The following is a 23,078-nucleotide window of genomic DNA, read 5'->3' on the forward strand; positions in this document are numbered from 1 at the left end:
AGTCATAAATTACCATTGTAATTTCAAACGGTCACTAAACTAGAACTGTTTTTCTTACACATATCTTGCATCTTACATCTAGATCAGGGGTCTCCAACCTTAGTAACTTTAAGGCTTGTGGACTTCAACTCCCAGAGTTGAAGCTGGCTGAGGAACTCTGGGAGTTGAAGTCCACAAACCTTAAAGTTACTAAGGTTGGAGACCCCTGATCTAGATGAATTCAATGTGAAATCTTTTGAGTTCTCCAAGTATCATTTTCTCAAAGGAAAGGTTTTACTATAGCATGTTTCATTTTTCAGTTAAAAGTATAGCTATCATACATTAGAAATTGGGACTGGTTTATTCTTTCAAATTCCCTGTACTGAAGCAATAGATGCGTCCAAATTTCAGTGCATAGAAAACTTATTTTTAAAATCATATTGGCTGCTGTAGTTGATTTGTATCAGCATTGGATGCTTTAGGAAATGAGCCAACAGCCCAAAGCAGCAAATGCACCTTAATCCTTACTCATCCTTTCCAGCATATAAAACCTCTTTAATTACAGGATATATCGTTTACAAGTTAAATATCTCTTCCATGAGGCAAAGTATCCCAAACTGTACACTTACTGCACTGCAATTGTCAACATCGCTCTTAAATAGTTCAGCAGATTCAGTGTTGTTGAATAACCCACAGCAATTTAAGTTGTTTTCCAATGATATCCTGGTGTTGTCATTCAGTAATTTCCAGGTACCACTCAAAAGACTTTCCTGGAAGGAGAGAGAGAGAAAAAAAAGGAGTGTGTTTGAAAGCCGGTGTCATAAAATGGAGTTTTCAGTGACATGACATAAAGGCTTCTTAATTTTTGTCCATATAGTCAAGAAAGCTGAATTTTTAATCTTCTACAGGTAGTCCTTGACTTATAACCAGTCCCTTAGCAACTGAATTTACAGCAGACATCCCCAGGACTATTAATGATCTGAATTCAAAGTCAAAAAAGGATGTAAAATCAAGCACAGTCACATCGTGACCTGTTTAACAATCTACGACCATAATTCTGGGCTCAATTATGGTCGTAAGTTGAGGACCATCTGTATGACATAGTTACCTTGAGGGACATATCTGTGAAACAATAGTTCAGGCATATTATCCAACCTGTCTCCTTCCTGATGCATTGCATAACTCCAGAATTCCCAAGTGGCACAACAGAAGAAATTCTGGGGTCTAATGCAACTGAAGAATAGGAAGTTGCGCAAAATATAAACTTAAATAAATAACAGAAGTGAAATTAAATGAAAATAAAAGTACCCACCGGCTGCATTTGTTCCACATACTAGAATAAACGTGGTTCAGTAGTTTACTGTTCATTATGTTGTGGGACATCAGTCATTATCTTAATATGTTGCACAAACTGACAGATCTCTGCTTAATGTAATTTGTTTGGCCACAGCACATTCCCTGAATAAAACTACTGTGTTTCCCTGAAAATAAGACCCTGAAATAAGCGCTTGGCCTTATTGCCATGTGGTCAAAAGCCCGATTGGCTATATTATCAGGGGATGTCTTATTTGGGGGGAAACAGGGTACTATATTAAGTTAATCACTGTACCACAAGCCAAGTATTGATACAACTCGTATCAAGAAAGAAAGAGACAATATATATATATTTGTTTTTGTAGGTTTTCATGGGTATAGGTATGTAGGTCTTGGCATATTCGGGTCTTTTCCCGTGTAAGGTTGAGAGTATCTTGGCCACGTTTCGACGAGGTCTCACTCATCATCTTCAGGCTGGTGCTTTCGGCTTCGTGCTTGTGCATATATATATATAAACTGGGTAGACAACTAAACAACTATACAATTGGGCTGAAGGACATGCTGAACACACACACATACACAGAGACAAATGCAAGATTAACATGTTGCTTGGGTCAAGAAAAAAGTCTTCCTGTTACTAAGCTTGGAAAACAAAGACGGAATTTACACTGTGCTTATACTTTTGTTGACCCAACAAGGATGGTTCTAACAGTTCCCTTCCTTAAAGCTGCCAAATCACAACTTCCACATTCAGTATTTCTACCTGTATCAAAAGTCTAAGGGATCAGAGCAAATGGGCTGGGAGAGTCACAAGCTGCACCCTGCTCATGGGCTTGGGATATCTTGCCAGTTGCTCCGTTTCTTATTCCTTTGTTTGTTTAAATGATAAACACGAAAGGCCATTTTTTGAAAGAAAATTTGCTGCGGTGCAGGCTAAATATAGCCAGAAAAATGGAATGAAACTCGAGCAGAAAGAGAGACTTACCTGCTTATGTGTCTTCAGTGCCAGGCATGCACAGGAAATTCCAAACTGGAAAATAAAGATTAGCCCTAGAATTATCATATACTGAAGATACAGTTAAGGAACAACTCAGGGAAAATATAGAGTTTGTGAACAGCAAATAAAACTGAGTTATAGATAAAATTATATTTACACAAAGAAAATTAACATAAAATAAAATATTCTCAAAATCAACACAGATTTTTCCAAGAAGGTTACTAAAGTGGGAATACTTTTGAAAGATTGGGCATGCCATTTTTTAAACATTAAGAGTCCAGGTACACAGGATGTTTCAAACAATCAAAGCTGTTGTTCACAAAGATAAAACTACTGTTCATCTAACCAAGAGGGCTAATCCGAGTGGCAATGGTTTCTTAAGGATGGTGGCCACAGAAGGATATTTTTGCCCTACTCATTAGTAAACTCTTAAATCAATCATCACGTATGTAAATAAAAATCCAGAAAATCCAGAAACCAATTCAGATGTTGCAGCTGACATTTTCCTCTCCACCATTATTGCAAAAGAAAAAGGCATTGGCTTTTCTAAAACCTTTCTTGTATAGCCCATTATTGCTGAGTTGAACTCAAAGGTGACTATTTTTGATTTAAAGAACAATTTATATGTGTCAGCGATGTCTTGGCACACACAGCAGCATTGACTGTTATTTCCTGTTGCCTTACATCAGTATTTCTCATTTCAACTTTTCTGGGCAAATAAGGAAGTTGCTTGATACCACTTTACACTGCCTGTCTTTCATTCATTAGCAGCCTAATTCTGTTGAGAAATCCACAAAAAAATCCCAGACATTGCTGTTGGAAGTGGGAGAGGTGTTACGATAAAACAACTTGAGTTCTGCTTCCTAAGCAGATTTTGAATGGTCAACAACTAGCCACAAGGTTTCAAAACGCTTCTTCTCAGATTTTTGTGGTTTTTAGTAATGCTGATAACCAGGCTCTGCACAGAAACACGAAGACCTTGAAATATTCCGAAAGGTTCTTTTGAAGTCATTCTTTTTTCTTAAGAAAAAAAAACACCCAACTTTTCTAAGAAACAAAACTGTACCACTTGGAAAACTAGCTGCAGCTCAAGAATCAGTCTGGATGATTGGATTCCACAAACATAAAGGCTGGAGTGCAAAAAATGCAACCTATGCATCAAATGTGGCCCTTCAGTCCTCTTTTAGGGCCCCAACAGCCCTGATTTGGGTGGGGCCAAAAATTAATACACTGTTTTGAAATTTTTCAAGTTGGGAAAAGTTTTAAGGATCAAAACTAGTACTTTAAAAATCGCAGCGCCATAGGACACTCATTTCACCTCTTAAAAATTCAGCTGCTGGCACCAAACTTCAATCTCATTTTAATTTTGGGTTCTAACTACTTTTGGACCAAAGCCTCAAGTGACATAAGCTGTGTATCCCTGCATTAAGCTATAAACAGTGGTTTATAATCTACAATGACTGGGTATGCACAATTTACTAAACCCAAAACCAAATCAACCACATCATGGTATCGTATGAACTCTGCTTCTGTCTTCCTTTGTCAGACCATTTACTGAAAAAGAGACTTCAACAAAACTTGGCAAGCCAATTTCCATCCACCACACTACTGCTGAGATTGTATCAGCTCTCCTCCTCATATCCTGAAGAGCATGGTCTCTCTTTATGGATGGCAAGGTTTCCTTTCTTTCTTTTTCATAACTCATTAATCAAGTTATATTGATTTGATTACTGTATTTTTCAGAGTACACCTTAGTTTTTGGGGAGGAAAATAAGAAAAAAGTTGATTGGCAGGTGGATCGGCCTCCCGATCAGCTGTTCCCAGGGGTGAATTTTAGCAACAGGTTGGTTGGTTGTGAGCTCTGTGCCTTGCTTTTTTTTTTTTTTTTTTTGCTTTTTTTTCTGCCTCTGAAAGCCTCCGAAGCTCTGTTTCTGAGGCTTTTTTTCTGAAGCTCTGTTTGGAGGCTTTTTTTCTGAAGCTCTGTTTGGGGGCTTTTTTTCTGAAGCTTGTTTCTGATGCTTTTTTCAGCCTCTGAAACCTCAGTTTAGACGCACCCAGATTGTCACTCTTTTTTGGGGGAAAAAGGTGTGTCTTATACTCCAAAAAATATGGTAACAACTCTTTTATAAGTCATTAATCATCAGTCATATCAACAATCTGCTGCTACTTGAACTAATATATCCATCACTGAGAAAGTGTTAAAATCTTGTAGGGAAACAAGAACGCTGCTTCTATGTTTCCCAAACTTTCTCCTGCCCTATCATCAAAGTTCAATGAACAGCTTGCAAAAATGTATTCCTACTAAGTCCTTTACATATCCAGCAAATTCTTAACACAAATGATGTTGGCACAGTAGATGGAAGTTACAAGAAGAATGTTATAAAACCAAAGAATAACAATTATGTGTCCCAAAAGTAAATATTCAGTTACAATATATAATTCTAAAAACAGACTCACCAAGAACACTAACAATTTCTATTCAGTAGGATTGCCGACATAAATATGAAAATAAAGAAGGAGCAATCCAGCTTTATCATTAATATAATCTCTAGTGATAAAGCCGGATTGCTCCTTGTACATCCGGATATATTCTAGTATCTGTTGCATCCAAAGTGGATATGACAATTTAGGACAGTGCAAAAATGGATGGAGAAGGGACAACACAAAAGCATTAAACTCAGGAAACGTTTATGCTTATGTATTTGTTTTAATGATACATGGTTATATTTCAAGTTCTGCTCCCAGGGGATCATGCAAAGGAATGGCTAGTCTGAATCTATCCACTAACCAAAGATAGAGCATCTTCAGAAAGTTTGCTTTCTGCCTCCCTGCCAAAAAGAATAATTACAAGATCCCATATCCCCCCCTCCCAATTCCTTTTCTTTTATTTCAATATTTTAGAGCTTTTATTCTGAAAGTTTATGGGAGGAGACTGACAGTACAGTTATTTATCATAAACATGCAGTTTATTTCTGGCCTCTTTTTTCTAAGTTTACATGCACTATTTTATAATAGACTCATGTGGACTATTGCAATGCTCTCTACATGGGGCTTCCCTTGAAGAGCACCCGAAGACTTCAATTAGTTCAGAATGCGGCCGTGCGGGTGATAGAGGGAGCGACTCGTTGCTCCCATATAACACCTCTCCTGCACAGGCTGCACTGGCTTCCGGTGGTCTTTCGGGTGCAATTCAAGGTGTTACTTACCACCTTCAAAGCGCTCCATGGCATAGGACCGGGTTACTTACGGGACCGCCTGCTGCTACCGGCGACCTCCCATCGACCAGTGCACTCCCATAGGGAGGTTCTCCTCAGGGTGCCGTCGGCCAGTCAATGTCGGCTGGCGGTGCCCAGGGGGAGGACCTTCTCTGTGGGGGCACCAACCCTCTGGAACAAGTTACCACCAGGTATCTGTCAACTCCCTGATCTTCAGACCTTTTGACATGAGCTGAAAACATTTTTGTTTCACCGTGCAGGACTGGCCTAGTGGGGTTTTAATAAGGGGTTTTATTGGTTTTAAGTTCTTCAACCAACTCTAAATTTTCCTTTTAAACTGGTCTTAAAAATTGTACTAACTGTCTTTACTTTGGCTGTAAACCACCCTGAGTCCTTTGGGAGAAGGGCGGTATAGAAATTGAAACAATAAATAAATAAATAAATAATAAATAATAGATTTTCTGCTGTAATGTTCTACAGTTCTACCCAGACACAGATTTATTCATCATTTTATATATGCAGGATTTAATCCTAGCTTAATATCATAATGATCTGAGGGTTGGAAGGGACTATATCATAATCAAAATTTTAATTCCTTGCCAGAGGGCAGGATTCTTTACTAGTTATTTTCATCAACAGATTCACATTTTCCATACCATGACAAATAGAGAAGGAAACTATTGGAGCAGAGTCTCGAAATTAAGGCAAGGCTTAATTTCTGTATTGTTATTCTCAATATAGAAGAAAAAATATTACCTATTTGGTAGTCTCAAGTACCCAAGTGAAAGTGAGAAAAACTTACAAATGTATTTCACCAACATATCTATCTTCCTCCCATATCCCTTAAATAAACTCCCATCAAGCATAGTAGGGGTTCAATGGGAATTGTAGCTCATCAAGATCTAAACAGCCACAAGTTTGCACTTTTAACTTAGGCAGCCCACAATAGCAATAGCAAAGCAATAGCACTTAGACTGCTTTATAGCCCTCCCTAAGACCTTGAAATACTCGGAAAGGTTCTTTTGAAGTCATTCCCCTTTCCTAAAACAAAAAAACCTTTCTAAGAAACAAAACTGTACCACTTGGAACAGTTTACAGAGTCAACATACTGGCTGTCTCTCTAAGAGGTTTACAGAGTCAACATACTGGCTGTCTCTCTAAGAGGTTTACAGAGTCAACATACTGGCTGTCTCTCTAAGAGGTTTACAGAGTCAACATACTGGCTGTCTCTCTAAGAGGTTTACAGAGTCAACATACTGGCTGTCTCTCTAAGAGGTTTACAGAGTCAACATACTGGCTGTCTCTCTAAGAGGTTTACAGAGTCAACATACTGGCTGTCTCTCTAAGAGGTTTACAGAGTCAGCATATTGGCCTCCAACATATGGGTCATTTTAAAGATGGAAGGTCAAGGCTGAGTCCTTTGGGAGAAGGGCGGTATAGAAATTGAAACAATAAATAAATAAATAATAGATTTTATGCTGTAATGTTCTACAGTTCTACCCAGACACAGATTTATTCATCATTTTATATATGCAGGATTTAACACAAATTACGTTTACAATAGCAGATCTGGCAAGTGTTTTTAGAATTGGATATAGAAGGCAAAATGGTTCTAACAGGAATGTGCTTGTCAGGTTCGCAAATCTTGGTGACAAGCTGGAAGTTATGGCCAAGGTGAGAGAGATGGGAGATGCTTTGAAGTTTGAAGGGAAGACTATTCAAGTCTTCCCGGATATATCAAGAGAAGAAAGGGCATGGAGATTTTTTTTAAAACCAATTACAAAAGTTTTGAGAGATAATGGAATTAAATATAATTGGAGGCCACCACAACAATTGAATTTTTTTTATAAAGGAAGGATGCGTACAATTACCCCAGACATAGATGCATTATTATATTTACGGGAGCTTGGACTGATTGAGATGGAGGATTTAATGGAGATAAAAGATCAAATGCTTAAGATGGGTGGAACATACGTGAAACATCAATCCCAGAAGAAGAAAAAGGGGCTATTGGAGGCAAGACTCTAAAGGGTTAAAGAGGAAAGAAATATCACCTGTGTTGGTTGAACAGAAGAAGAGTCGTGAGGATACAGTAGGAGAAGAAGCAGATAAGAGTCTTGGAAAATATGAAGCTGAATGCGGAGAGCCATCACTATCTTTTTCTTGAGTGATGAATTTAAATAGACAGCCGAAAGAAGTGGCCCGGACATTGGCACGTCCCTCTCCCCATTCTCTTTATAGAGGCGAAACCGATGAGGATGTGGGGGAAGAAGATTGTTTGTATTTTATTGTTTGTCTTGTTTTTTGTTTTGTTTTTTTGGTTTTCTTATCGTTCTTTTTATGTTAAATGTTGGTTATATGGGAGTTTAATGTTGGGTTTTGGGCACAGAAAGGAAGATGCGGGGATAGGATTGAAAAATGTATATTTTAAATGGGAGTCATAAAAATAATGTCATGGAATGTGAAGGGTACAGGGAATCAGATTAAAAGAAGATTGGAATTTAAGATTAAAGAGATTTACCAGATATTTTATTTTACAAGAAACCCATCAGAAATCTGAAGATTCAAATAGAATGTATATAAAAGGTATGCAAATATATGAAAAAGCATTTGGAACTTCAAAAGCTAGAGGAGGTGCAACACTGATATCAGATAGGGTGTATTTTGAAAACATCAGGTAATTTTGGATGAAGATGGAAGATATGTAATAATTGTTGGAAATCTTAATGAGGAAAAAGTGACACTTGTTAATTTATATTTACGAATGAAAACAAAGAGAATTTCTTGAAAAATAACAAAAATTTTGGAGAATGAAAGTGTAGGAAAGTAATTGTGGCTGGGGATTTTAATTTAATCAGAGATAAAATAGATAGTACTAACCCCACCGCTGTGGAGGAGCAAATAAAATGGGGATTTTAAATATGTGGATGCTTCAAACGGCGTGGTAGATGTGGAGAGAGGTCAAAGGAATTGAAAGAGTATATACTTTTTTCTCTAAGATATATAATACATATTCTAGAATTGATTATATTTTTCTTTCTAAAGATTTGTTGAATAATGTGGATAAGGTAGATGTGGGAATTTTTAAAGATTCTGATCATGCAGAAGTTATGGTGGATTTAGATTTTAATTTTGAGAAAAAAAGAAGCTATTGGAGATATGAGGAGAAACTGTATAAAATGAAAAGGATAAAAAGTGTATACTTAAAAAATTGGAGGAAAGTTGGAGATTAAATGATAACGGGGAGGTTAAATTTGAAATTGTTTGGGATGCGATGAAAGCGGTGTTTAGAGGGGAGAGTATTAAATTATCAAGTAGGAAATATAAAAATTATAAAATTAAAATGGAAAGAGATAAAAATCAGATTAAAGAATTGGAAAATCAATTTTTGCTTACTAAAGAAAAAAAACTCGAGTATAAGTCAGATATACTCGAGTATAAGCGAGGGCTTAAAAAAACAAAACTGAGTATAAGTCAGAGACCCAGTATAAGTTTAGGATGCTTTTTCAGCACAAAATGTGCTGAAAACTCGGCTTATACGATATATATATATTTGTTTTGTAGGTTTTCATGGGTATAGGTATGTAGGTCTTGGCATATTCGGGTCTTTTCCGTAAGGTTGAGAGTATCTTGGCCACGTTTCGACGAGGTCTCACTCATCATCTTCAGGCTGGTGCTTTCGGCTTCGTGCTTGTGCATATATATATATATAAACTGGGTAGACAACTAAACAACTATACAATTGGGCTGAAGGACATGCTGAACACACACACATACACAGAGACAAATGCAAGATTAACATGTTGCTTGGGTCAAGAAAAAAGTCTTCCTGTTACTAAGCTTGGAAAACAAAGACGGAATTTACACTGTGCTTATACTTTTGTTGACCCAACAAGGATGGTTCTAACAGTTCCCTTCCTTAAAGCTGCCAAATCACAACTTCCACATTCAGTATTTCTACCTGTATCAAAAGTCTAAGGGATCAGAGCAAATGGGCTGGGAGAGTCACAAGCTGCACCCTGCTCATGGGCTTGGGATATCTTGCCAGTTGCTCCGTTTCTTATTCCTTTGTTTGTTTAAATGATAAACACGAAAGGCTATTTTTTGAAAGAAAATTTGCTGCGGTGCAGGCTAAATATAGCCAGAAAAATGGAATGAAACTCGAGCAGAAAGAGAGACTTACCTGCTTATGTGTCTTCAGTGCCAGGCATGCACAGGAAATTCCAAACTGGAAAATAAAGATTAGCCCTAGAATTATCATATACTGAAGATACAGTTAAGGAACAACTCAGGGAAAATATAGAGTTTGTGAACAGCAAATAAAATGGGGATTTTAATTTAATCAGAGATAAAATTATATTTTACACAAAGAAAATTAACATAAAATAAAATATTCTCAAAATCAACACAGATTTTTCCAAGAAGGTTACTAAAGTGGGAATACTTTTGAAAGATTGGGCATGCCATTTTTTAAACATTAAGAGTCCAGGTACACAGGATGTTTCAAACAATCAAAGCTGTTGTTCACAAAGATAAAACTACTGTTCATCTAACCAAGAGGGCTAATCCGAGTGGCAATGGTTTCTTAAGGATGGTGGCCACAGAAGGATATTTTTGCCCTACTCATTAGTAAACTCTTAAATCAATCATCACGTATGTAAATAAAAATCCAGAAAATCCAGAAACCAATTCAGATGTTGCAGCTGACATTTTCCTCTCCACCATTATTGCAAAAGAAAAAGGCATTGGCTTTTCTAAAACCTTTCTTGTATAGCCCATTATTGCTGAGTTGAACTCAAAGGTGACTATTTTTGATTTAAAGAACAATTTATATGTGTCAGCGATGTCTTGGCACACACAGCAGCATTGACTGTTATTTCCTGTTGCCTTACATCAGTATTTCTCATTTCAACTTTTCTGGGCAAATAAGGAAGTTGCTTGATACCACTTTACACTGCCTGTCTTTCATTCATTAGCAGCCTAATTCTGTTGAGAAATCCACAAAAAAATCCCAGACATTGCTGTTGGAAGTGGGAGAGGTGTTACGATAAAACAACTTGAGTTCTGCTTCCTAAGCAGATTTTGAATGGTCAACAACTAGCCACAAGGTTTCAAAACGCTTCTTCTCAGATTTTTGTGGTTTTTAGTAATGCTGATAACCAGGCTCTGCACAGAAACACGAAGACCTTGAAATACTCCGAAAGGTTCTTTTGAAGTCATTCTTTTTTCTTAAGAAAAAAACACACCCAACTTTTCTAAGAAACAAAACTGTACCACTTGGAAAACTAGCTGCAGCTCAAGAATCAGTCTGGATGATTGGATTCCACAAACATAAAGGCTGGAGTGCAAAAAATGCAACCTATGCATCAAATGTGGCCCTTCAGTCCTCTTTTAGGGCCCCAACAGCCCTGATTTGGGTGGGGCCAAAAATTAATACACTGTTTTGAAATTTTTCAAGTTGGGAAAAGTTTTAAGGATCAAAACTAGTACTTTAAAAATCGCAGCGCCATAGGACACTCATTTCACCTCTTAAAAATTCAGCTGCTGGCACCAAACTTCAATCTCATTTTAATTTTGGGTTCTAACTACTTTTGGACCAAAGCCTCAAGTGACATAAGCTGTGTATCCCTGCATTAAGCTATAAACAGTGGTTTATAATCTACAATGACTGGGTATGCACAATTTACTAAACACAAAACCAAATCAACCACATCATGGTATCGTATGAACTCTGCTTCTGTCTTCCTTTGTCAGACCATTTACTGAAAAAGAGACTTCAACAAAACTTGGCAAGCCAATTTCCATCCACCACACTACTGCTGAGATTGTATCAGCTCTCCTCCTCATATCCTGAAGAGCATGGTCTCTCTTTATGGATGGCAAGGTTTCCTTTCTTTCTTTTTCATAACTCATTAATCAAGTTATATTGATTTGATTACTGTATTTTTCAGAGTACACCTTAGTTTTTGGGGAGGAAAATAAGAAAAAAGTTGATTGGCAGGTGGATCGGCCTCCCGATCAGCTGTTCCCAGGGGTGAATTTTAGCAACAGGTTGGTTGGTTGTGAGCTCTGTGCCTTGCTTTTTTTTTTTTTTTTTTTTGCTTTTTTTTCTGCCTCTGAAAGCCTCTGAAGCTCTGTTTCTGAGGCTTTTTTTCTGAAGCTCTGTTTGGAGGCTTTTTTTCTGAAGCTCTGTTTGGGGGCTTTTTTTCTGAAGCTTGTTTCTGATGCTTTTTTCAGCCTCCGAAACCTCAGTTTAGACGCACCCAGATTGTCACCCTCTTTTTTTGGGGAAAAAGGTGTGTCTTATACTCCAAAAAATATGGTAACAACTCTTTTATAAGTCATTAATCATCAGTCATATCAACAATCTGCTGCTACTTGAACTAATATATCCATCACTGAGAAAGTGTTAAAATCTTGTAGGGAAACAAGAACGCTGCTTCTATGTTTCCCATACTTTCTCCTGCCCTATCATCAAAGTTCAATGAACAGCTTGCAAAAATGTATTCCTACTAAGTCCTTTACATATCCAGCAAATTCTTAACACAAATGATGTTGGCACAGTAGATGGAAGTTACAAGAAGAATGTTATAAAACCAAAGAATAACAATTATGTGTCCCAAAAGTAAATATTCAGTTACAATATATAATTCTAAAAACAGACTCACCAACTACTCTACCCTACCCCAAGAACACTAACAATTTCTATTCAGTAGGATTGCCGACATAAATAGGAAAATAAAGAAGGAGCAATCCAGCTTTATCACTAATGTAATCTCTAGTGATAAAGCCGGATTGCTCCTTGTACATCCGGATATATTCTAGTATCTGTTGTATCCAAAGTGGATATGACAATTTAGGACAGTGCAAAAATGGATGGAGAAGGGACAACACGAAAGCATTAAACTCAGGAAACGTTTATGCTTATGTATTTGTTTTAATGATACATGGTTATATTTCAAGTTCTGCTCCCAGGGGATCATGCAAAGGAATGGCTAGTCTGAATCTATCCACTAACCAAAGATAGAGCATCTTCAGAAAGTTTGCTTTCTGCCTCCCTGCCAAAAAGAATAATTACAAGATCCCATATCCCCCCCTCCCAATTCCTTTTCTTTTATTGCAATATTTCAGAGCTTTTATTCTGAAAGTTTACGGGAGGAGACTGACAGTACAGTTATTTATCATAAACATGCAGTTTATTTCTGGCCTCTTTTTTCTAAGTGTACATGCACTATTTTATAATAGACTCGTCTGGACTATTGCAATGCTCTCTACATGGGGCTTCCCTTGAAGAGCACCCGAAGACTCCAATTAGTTCAGATTGCGGCCGCGCGGGTGACAGAGGGAGCGACTCGTTGCTCCCATATAACACCTCTCCTGCACAGGCTGCACTGGCTTCCGGTGGTCTTTCGGGTGCAATTCAAGGTGTTAGTTACCACCTTCAAAGCACTCCATGGCATAGGATCGGGTTACTTATGGGACCTGCTGCTACCAGCGACCTCCCATCGACCAGTGCACTCCCATAGGGAGGTTCTCCTCAGGGTGCCGTCGGCCAGTCAATGTCAGCTGGCAGCGCCCAGGGGGAGGGTCTTCTCTGTGGGGGCACCAACCCTCTGGAACAAGTTACCACCAGGTATCCGTCAACTCCCTGATCTTCAGACCTTTTGACATGAGCTGAAAACATTTTTGTTTCACCGTGCAGGACTGGCCTAGTGGGGTTTTAATAAGGGGTTTTATTGGTTTTAAGTTTTTCAACCAACTCTAAATTTTCCTTTTAAACTGGTCTTAAAAATTGTACTAACTGTCTTTACTTTGGCTGTAAACTGCCCTGCGTCTTTTGGGAGAAGGGCGGTATAGAAATTGAAACAATAAATAAATAAATAAATAATAAATAATAGATTTTATGCTGTAATGTTCTACAGTTCTACCCAGACACAGATTTATTCATCATTTTATATATGCAGGATTTAATCCTAGCTTAATATCATAATGATCTGAGGGTTGGAAGGGACTATATCATAATCAAAATTTTAATTCCTTGCCAGAGGGCAGGATTCTTTACTAGTTATTTTCATCAACAGATTCACATTTTCCATACCATGACAAATAGAGAAGGAAACTATTGGAGCAGAGTCTCGAAATTAAGGCAAGGCTTAATTTCTGTATTGTTATTCTCAATATAGAAGAAAAAATATTACCTATTTGGTAGTCTCAAGTACCCAAGTGAAAGTGAGAAAAACTTACAAATGTATTTCACCAACATATCTATCTTCCTCCCATATCCCTTAAATAAACTCCCATCAAGCATAGTAGGGGTTCAATGGGAATTGTAGCTCATCAAGATCTAAACAGCCACAAGTTTGCACTTTTAACTTAGGCAGCCCACAATAGCAATAGCAAAGCAATAGCACTTAGACTGCTTTATAGCCCTCCCTAAGACCTTGAAATACTCGGAAAGGTTCTTTTGAAGTCATTCCCCCTTTCCTAAAAACAAAAAAACCCAACCTTTCTAAGAAACAAAACTGTACCACTTGGAACAGTTTACAGAGTCAGCATACTGGCTGTCTCTCTAAGACAGTGTTTCTCAACCTTTATAGTGCTGCGACCCCTTTAATACAATTCCCCACGATGTGGTGACCCCAACCGTAAAATTATTTTCATTTTGAATTTATCGCGCCTGAAGCCGTATTGGCTAGCGATCTACGCTATTGGCTGCTTGCGATTGCCTTGAGGACGGAGGGATTAAAGCGGAGACTCCTCCCCTATTAAGTTTATGGCGCCTGAAGCCAGATTAGTCTAGCGATTGGGAGTGATTGCAGCTGGCTTGAGAGGGAGACATCAGAGCAAAGATTTCTCTCTTTTTTAATTCACTGTGCCTGAAGCCGAATTCGACTAGCGATTTGAAGAGCCTGCAGCTGGCTTGCGGAGTCAACCATTGGAGCGCGATTCTTTGACTCCCAAGTATACTTCCCATATTTCCGATGGTCTTAGGCGACCCCTGGCAAATCGTCATTTGACCCCCAACGGGGTCGCGACCCACAGGTTGAGAACCGCTGCTCTAAGAGGTTTACAGAGTCAGCATATTGGCCTCCAACATATGGGTCATTTTAAAGATGGAAGGTCAAGGCTGAGTCAACTTTGAGCCAGTGAGGATTGAACTGCTGGCAGTGAGCAGAGTTACTGTGCAATACTACATTCTAATCAGTGCATCCTCGGGGATCTTATTATAACTGGCAATTCCAACTTCAGTCATGCCAATTAGACATCTGGTGGAATTCGCACATATCTATTTTTGCAAGGTAGATTTCAAGAGACAGGCAATACATTCTGCCAAGAGCATAAAAAGATACAAAGAAAAGCATGACTTGGTGATGATTGATAGCACCAATGAGTCCCACGATGGCGATGAGAAGCAGGAAGAAGCCCACGGCAATGACCCCTCCAATGATGTGGAGGCTGGGAACAATCCCAAATCCTTTACCCCAGGCAGCCACACCAATCAGTAGTAGACCAACCAGCTGGAAAACAAGGAAGATTTGGGGTTAGGAAGATGGAAAAATCAAAAACACTGCAAACAATTCCAATTAATTTAGCTTTTCTTTTCTCTTCAGTAAAGTTGCATTATTTCCATTTCCAAATGCTACATATTGCACTGCGATTATTGCTTTCATCTCAGCTCAAGCATAGCATTGTATCTATGAACTAGCCTCCTTTGGATTATAAATCCATTTAACCCAATTCCACTGAACTGGCCTGAACCTCTGCTCAGTAGCATTACCATTCTAGTTTTTGCAGCTGATGACGAGACTTTCTCATCAACCAGATTGTGGAAAAACTGGCCACATCCTATAAAACAGTTTTAGTATATTACAAAATTGTCACAGTATCCTAAGGGTTCCTAAGAGATCTGAAATGAAAACAGGGGTTTCTTTTTCTCACCTTCCTATTGTTCATTCCAAATATCCAGTGCCAAAACTAGATACCATGTTCTCTCCCCTCTAATGCTGCTATATTTTACATTTATTGTAGAACAGCAAACTAACCTCAGATAGAGGGGGGAAAAATGAGTTTCTTCCAGTGCCATTACAACAGAGTGATTAAGAGAGTGACTATTCACATTAAACAACCTTAAATATATACAACAACTTTATTTGGCTAGCCTTATCAACATCCATATATCCATAAAATTATATTTTCACTGTACTATATTATGTTTAAATTACTCAAAACGTTTCCAAGCCCACAGAATATTGGAAAGTTAGACAAAGACTGGCAAGTTATTTAGAGCTATAGTAAAGTCATTGTCCTGAGAATAACACACTCTGCCGTTTTACACTATTTGAACATTTTTAATTACTTAAATTTTTCCAGTATCTTAGCTCGCTTGGTGTTAACTTCCAAGATGGAAAGATTCTTTCACACCTTTTGTTATGGGTATCGAGGTAAAAGACTTTCCGACTGATACAGGCCCCAACCAATAAGTACCAAACCCAGCTATTCTCCATAAAAGAAAGAAGAGAATTACAGCCTCATTTCCTGACCAGTTGTTCAGCTGTTGTTCAAAGTTACAGAGGTACTGGGGGGGGGAAAAAGACAGCTGGTTCTTGAAGTTCCAGCTGTCACAACATGACATGTGATCGTGATCTGGCCTCTTGGCAACATCAGGTAATTTTGGATGAGGATGGAAGATATGTAATAATTGTTGGAAATCTTAATGAGGAAAAAGTGACACTTGTTAATTTATATTTACCGAATGAAAACAAAGAGAATTTCTTGAAAAATAACAAAAATTTTGGAGAATGAAAGTGTAGGAAAGTAATTGTGGCTGGGGATTTTAATTAATCAGAGATAAAATAGATAGTACTAATCCCACCGCTGTGGAGGAGCAAATAAAATGGGGATTTTAAATATGTGGATGCTTGAAACGGCGTGGTTGATGTGGAGAGAGGTTAAAGGAATTGAAAGAGTATATACTTTTTTCTCTAAGATATATAATACATATTCTAGAATTGATTATATTTTTCTTTCTAAAGATTTGTTGAATAATGTGGATAAGGTAGATGTGGGAATTTTTAAAGATTCTGATCATGCAGAAGTTATGGTGGATTTAGATTTTAATTTTGAGAAAAAAAGAAGCTATTGGAGATATGAGGAGAAACTGTATAAAAATGAAAAGGATAAAAAATGGATACTTAAAAAATTGGAGGAAAGTTGGAGATTAAATGATAACGGGGAGGTTAAATTTGAAATTGTTTGGGATGCGATGAAAGCGGTGTTTAGAGGGGAGAGTATTAAATTATCAAGTAGGAAATATAAAAATTATAAAATTAAAATGGAAAGAGATAAAAACCAGATTAAAGAATTGGAAAATCAATTTTTGCTTACTAAAGAAAAAAAAATTCTTCAGGAGCTTAATATGTTAAGAAATAAAATGATAGAAGAGGATACAGAGTTGGTAAAAAGAAATTTGAGATATTTAAATAGGAATTTTTTTGAATTTAGTAACAGAAATTCTAAGTTATTGGCAAAGATGGCGAAAATAAAAGGGAGAAGAGAAATTGGAGTTTTGATAGATGACAGAGGTATAAGATGTTATAAAAAATTAGAGAAATGTGAAGTGGTTAGAAATTTTTTTCAGAATCTATATTCAAAGAAACCAGTTAATCGGGGAAAATTGCAAAGCTATTTAGAAAAATATGTGGTGAAAATTGATCAAACATATAAGGAATTGATGGAAGAAGATATAACACAAGATGAGATTAATGGAATTATACAAAAAATAAAATTAGGGAAAGCTCCAGGTGAGGATGGATTACCTGCTGAGTTTTATAAAGAATTTAAAGAATTAATAATACCAAGATTGCAAAAATTATTTAATGGAATATTACATGGTGGAGAAGTACCTTCGTCATGGAATAGAACGGTGATATCCCTAATTCCTAAGCCAGATAAAGATTTAGAAAGGATTGAGTCCTATCGGCCCATTTCTTTAATTAATCAGGATGCAAAGATATTTACTGCTATTATAAGTAATAGATTAAATAGATTTATAGATAGATATATAAGTTACAATCAAGTAGGTTTTGTGAAGGGTAGATACATGAGTGATATCGTTAGAAGAGTATTAAATATTATAGATGTAGCTGAACATAACGGTGATAAAATTGGTATAGTATCATTGGATATTTTTAAAGCTTTTGATTCCGTACAATGGGAAACTATTAAAGTAATTGTGGAGGCTTTAGGCTTTGGTAATAAGTTTATACATGTTATTTCAAAATTGTATCAAAAAAGCAGTGCAAGAGTGAAGGTGAATGGAATATTAACTGAAGAGATAAAATTAGAAGCAGGTACGAGACAAGGATGTCCCTTGTCCCCAACATTATTTTTATTGGCTATGGAAATATTGACAAAAATGATAGAAAAAGATGAAGAATTAGAAGGATATAAGGGGTATAAGATAAATTTGTATGCAGATGATACTTTAATTATTTTGAAAAATGTAGAGAAAGACCTGAAAAAGATATATAAGCATTTGAAAGAATTTGAGGAAATGACAGGTCTGAAAGTAAATTGGTCAAAGTCAGAATTATTGATGGATAGTAATGGTAATGAGTGTGAGAATATGCAAGAGCAATTTGGGATAAGGATTAAAAATACATTGAAATATTTGGGTATAGTGCTTTCACTCAAGGTTAAAGAATTGAAAAAACTTAATTATGATGTGGTGATTAATGAAATTGAGAAGAAGATAGATAAATATAAAATGTTAAAGTTGTCTTGGTTTGGTAGAATTGCAATGTGTAAGATGATGTTGCTGCCCAAGTTCAACTTTTTATTCGAGATGCTACCACTAAATTTGACAGAGAAAGATATTGAAGGATATCAGAAAAAATTGGACAAATTTTGTAATGGTGGCAAAAGACCTAGATTAGTGAAGAAAATGTGGTATCAAAATCAAAAGGAAGGTGGATTAGGAATCCCCAAATTATTTAATTATTACTGTGCGTATGGTATCCGGATAGTGGTAAAAATATTTAAAGGTGAAGATAACTATTGAGAGACTTAGAGTTAAGGGATATAGAAATTTGGATCAAGGTGGTTTTAGATAAAGCAAACTCAAAATGTGTAATTAGAAGTTATTGGTTAAAGGGATTAAGTAAAATGTGGAATAAATTTGTTAAAATTTTAATTCGGATATAATCTTTTGGGGAGACAACTGGAAATTTGGCGATTAAAAATAATATAAAACGTAATGAAGTGATTAAAGAGGAAAATATAGAAATTATTAGAGATTGGATAAAAGTTATGGAAAATGAAAGGAGGAATAAAGAAATTATTGAAAAATTAGGGTTAAGTTGGTTTGAAAAATACAGATAGAAAATGGACAAAAAAATTAAGGGAAAATTATTCGATAAATAGATGTGAAACTGAATTTGAATATTTAGTATCTCGGATTATGAAAGATGAAATTGGGCTAAAGGGACTCGTTAGTAGGGTTTATAAGATTATAAATTCTGATGAAAAATTACAAAGAGTGATGAGGACAAATTGGGAAAAAGATCTTAATATTGAAATACCAGAGTCAAATTGGAATGTGAATTGGAATAGTAGAATTATGAGGACTTTATCTATAAGGATTAAAGAGCATAATTATAAAGTTGTTTGGAAATGGTATTTGACTCCAGTAAGATTGTCACAAATGGATAAAAAAATTAGTAAAAAATGTTGGAGATGTGAGATGGAATTGGGGACTTATGAACATATGTGGTATAAATGTGACAAGGTTAAAAAGTTTTGGCAACAATTGGAGAAAATGATATTTGAAATGATGGGGAAAGTAATAATATTGAGAGTGGAAACTATATTATTGTTGGTAATTAAGGAAATAGAATTAACAAAATATGAAAAAGAATTGATTAGAATTATGATTATAATAGGTAGAATTATAATAGCTAGATATTGGAAATTAGATGTGATTTTTAGAATAGAAGAGTGGAATTCTGAAATGTGGAAATTAGCCTTAAATGATAAAATGACATGTGATATTAAAATTAGAAGTGGTGTGTATAAAGAAGATATTTTCTGGAAGACTTGGAAACCATTCGTGGACTATGCGCTTGGAAAATTGGACGCTTCGGTACCTGTACCTCGAGAACGTGGATTTTGGCAATCATGAGGATATATCCGAAGACCCAAATCTTCCTTTTTTTTATGTATAGCACAAGGGTGTAATAATGTATTTTCTTTTTTGTTTGTTGGAAAAAAAGTAATAAAAATTTTTTTTAAAAAATCATCATTTTATATATGCAGGATTTAATCCTAGCTTAATATCGTAATGATCTGAGGGTTGGAAGGGACTATATCATAATCAAAATTTTAATTCCTTGCCAGAGGGCAGGATTCTTTACTAGTTATTTTCATCAACAGATTCACATTTTCCATACCATGACAAATAGAGAAGGAAACTACTGGAGCAGAGCCTCGAAATTAAGGCAAGGCTTAATTTCTGTATTGTTATTCTCAATATAGAAGAAAAAATATTACCTATTTGGTAGTCTCAAGTACCCAAGTGAAAGTGAGAAAAACTTACAAATGTATTTCACCAACATATCTATCTTCCTCCCATATCCCTTAAATAAACTCCCATTAAGCATAGTAGGGGTTCAATGGGAATTGTAGCTCATCAAGATCTAAACAGCCATAAGTTTGCACTTTTAACTTAGGCAGCCCACGATAGCGATAGCAATAGCAAAGCAATAGCACTTAGACTGCTTTATAGCCCTCCCTAAGACCTTGAAATACTCAGAAAGGTTCTTTTGAAGTCATTCCCCCTTTCTTAAAAACAAAAAACCCCAACCTTTCTAAGAAACAAAACTGTATCACTTGGAACAGTTTACAGAGTCAGCATACTGGCTGTCTCTCTAAGAGGTTTAGAGAGTCAGCATATTGGCCTCCAACAATATGGGTCATTTTAAGGATGGAAGGTCAAGGCTGAGTCAACCTTGAGCCAGTGAGGATTGAACTGCTGGCAGTGAGCAGAGTTAGTGTGCAATACTACATTCTAATCAGTGCACCCTCGGGGATCTTATTATAACTGGCAATTTTAACTCCAGTCATGCCAATGAGACATCTGGTGGAATTCTCACATATCTATTTTTGTAAGGTAGATTTCAAGAGACAGGCAATACATTCTGCCAAGAGCATAAAAAGATACAAAGAAAAGCATGACTTGGTGATGATTGATAGCACCAATGAGTCCCACGATGGCGATGAGAAGCAGGAAGAAGCCCACGGCAATGACCCCTCCAATGATGTGGAGGCTGGGAACAATCCCAAATCCTTTACCCCAGGCAGCCACACCAATCAGTAGTAGACCAACCAGCTGGAAAACAAGGAAGATTTGGGGTTAGGAAGATGGAAAAATCAAAAACACTGCAAACAATTCCAATTAATTTAGCTTTTCTTTTCTCTGCAGTAAAGTTGCATTATTTCCATTCCCAAATGCCACATATTGCACTGCGATTATTGCTTTCATCTCAGCTCAAGCATAGCATTGTATCTATGAACTAGCCTCCTTTGGATTATAAATCCATTTAACCCAATTCCACTGAACTGGCCTGAACCTCTGCTCAGTAGCATTACCATTCTAGTTTTTGCAGCTGATGACAAGACTTTCTCATCAACCAGATTGTGGAAAAACTGGCCACATCCTATAAAACAGTTTTAGTATATTACAAAATTGTCACAGTATCCTAAGGGTTCCTAAGAGATCTGAAATGAAAACAGGGGTTTCTTTTTCTCACCTTCCTATTGTTCATTCCAAATATCCAGTGCCAAAACTAGATACCATGTTCTCTCCCCTCTAATGCTGCTATATTTTACATTTATTGTAGAACAGCAAACTAACCTCAGATAGAGGGGAAAAAATGAGTTTCTTCCAGTGCCATTACAACAGAGTGATTAAGAGAGTGACTATTCACATTAAACAACCTTAAATATATACAACAACTTTATTTGGCTAGCCTTATCAACATCCATATATCCATAAAATTATATTTTCACTGTACTATATTATGTTTAAATTACTCAAAACGTTTCCAAGCCCACAGAATATTGGAAAGTTAGACAAAGACTGGCAAGTTATTTAGAGCTATAGTAAAGTCATTGTCCTGAGAATAACACACTCTGCCGTTTTACACTATTTGAACATTTTTAATTACTTAAATTTTTCCAGTATCTTAGCTCGCTTGGTGTTAACTTCCAAGATGGAAAGAAAGAATCTTTCTTTGGGTATAGAGGTAAAAGACTTTCCGACTGATACAGGCCCCAACCAATAAGTGCCAAACCCAGCTATTCTCCATAAAAGAAAGAAGAGAATTACAGCCTCATTTCCTGACCAGTTGTTCAGCTGTTGTTCAAAGTTACAGAGGTACTGGGGAAAAAAAAAAGACAGCTGGTTCTTGAAGTTCCAGCTGTCACAACATGCCATGTGATCGTGATCTGGCCTCTTGGCAACCAGCTCACATTTACCACGTTGCAGCATCCTACAGTCACACAATTTGAGATCTTCCCTGCTTGGCTTCCCAAAATCAATGGGGAAGTCAGCAGGGAAGGTCCCACAGATAGCTCTGATCAGTTGCTCACTCTCTCTCCAGTCTGCCAGCAGCCACCTCTGGTGTTGTGGTCCACCAGCAGTCTGTGGAGCTGGCAATGGAGTCGGGCAGCGAGGAGGCTGGGGAAGGCCTGGGTGAGGGTTCTGCATCGGAGGCTAAGGTGGGGCCAGGGCCATCGGGGAGTGAGGTGCGAACTCCAGAGCCTCCAGAGCCTGATAGTAGTGAGGCAGAGGAACAAGAGGAGCCTGTTCCTAATGCACGCATGAGAAGAGCTGCCAGAAGGCAAGAGCAGCTCAAGCAAAGAGGACGACTCGGGAGTAGGGCCAAGAGATGATTGGCCCTCCCATAAGGGTTAAAACAGACCAACAATGGCGTTTGGGCTTTGCTGGAAAACAACATTGGTAGCTTCGTCTTCTTGCATTTATTTTTGTATCGGCGTCTTCTTTTTTTCTTTTTTTGTATGAAAAAGTTTTATTTTTACATTCATGTCCAGTAACATATTTAATGTACAGTCATATACAATTAGTCCGGTCTGCCTGGTCACTACCCCCTCCCTTTGACTCTCTTCCCTTTTCTACCTTCTACTACTTTATCGGTGTCTTCTGAATGTTTGCCAAGAAGGGCCTTTGGCAGTTTGCCTAATTGGACCAAGGTTTGTGATAGGACTGAGGAATTTGTGTTGGGAGGAATTTGCTTTAATTTAGTTGAACTACGCTGAGAATGAAGTAATTCTCAGCTGTTCGAATAAAGTTTGTTTGTTTTCTCACTGAGTTTCCTACTACCTACTTGGGCCTGGGTCACAACACCTGGCTCCACTGCACTCGTGTCACGCAAACCACTTGCACACCCTTTCCCATTCAGCACCAGGTGCCCGCCTTACTTGCCTGTTTGTAAACCACCCGGGATTTGCTTAACCACTTGTAGCAGCAGTGAAGCAGTGATGTGGTCGAGTGATAT

The 23,078-nt window shown here is 37.2% G+C and overlaps 1 protein-coding gene across 4 annotated transcripts in view; it reads right to left on the bottom strand.

The window, feature by feature from the left end:
• TSPAN31 (tetraspanin 31) overlaps positions 1 to 23,078 on the bottom strand; it is a 45,281-nt gene that overhangs the window by 12,813 nt on the left and 9,390 nt on the right. For 2 of the 4 annotated variants that reach the window (XM_058169589.1, XM_058169590.1), the window contains exons 1-2: positions 2,279 to 2,425; positions 609 to 749 (exon numbers count right to left, since the gene is read on the bottom strand). In XM_058169589.1, coding sequence (XP_058025572.1) covers positions 609 to 749; positions 2,279 to 2,356 — 219 coding nt within the window. In that variant the 5' untranslated portion in view covers positions 2,357 to 2,425. Of the gene's footprint in view, positions 1 to 608; positions 750 to 2,278; positions 2,426 to 9,688; positions 9,770 to 20,722; positions 20,891 to 23,078 lie in introns of those variants that run through there. The other 2 variants (XM_058169591.1, XM_058169588.1) reach the window with 2 other exon arrangements.

Source organism: Ahaetulla prasina, chromosome 2 (genome assembly GCF_028640845.1).
Source record: "Ahaetulla prasina isolate Xishuangbanna chromosome 2, ASM2864084v1, whole genome shotgun sequence".
In the NCBI taxonomy this organism is placed as follows: Eukaryota; Metazoa; Chordata; class Lepidosauria; order Squamata; family Colubridae; genus Ahaetulla; species Ahaetulla prasina.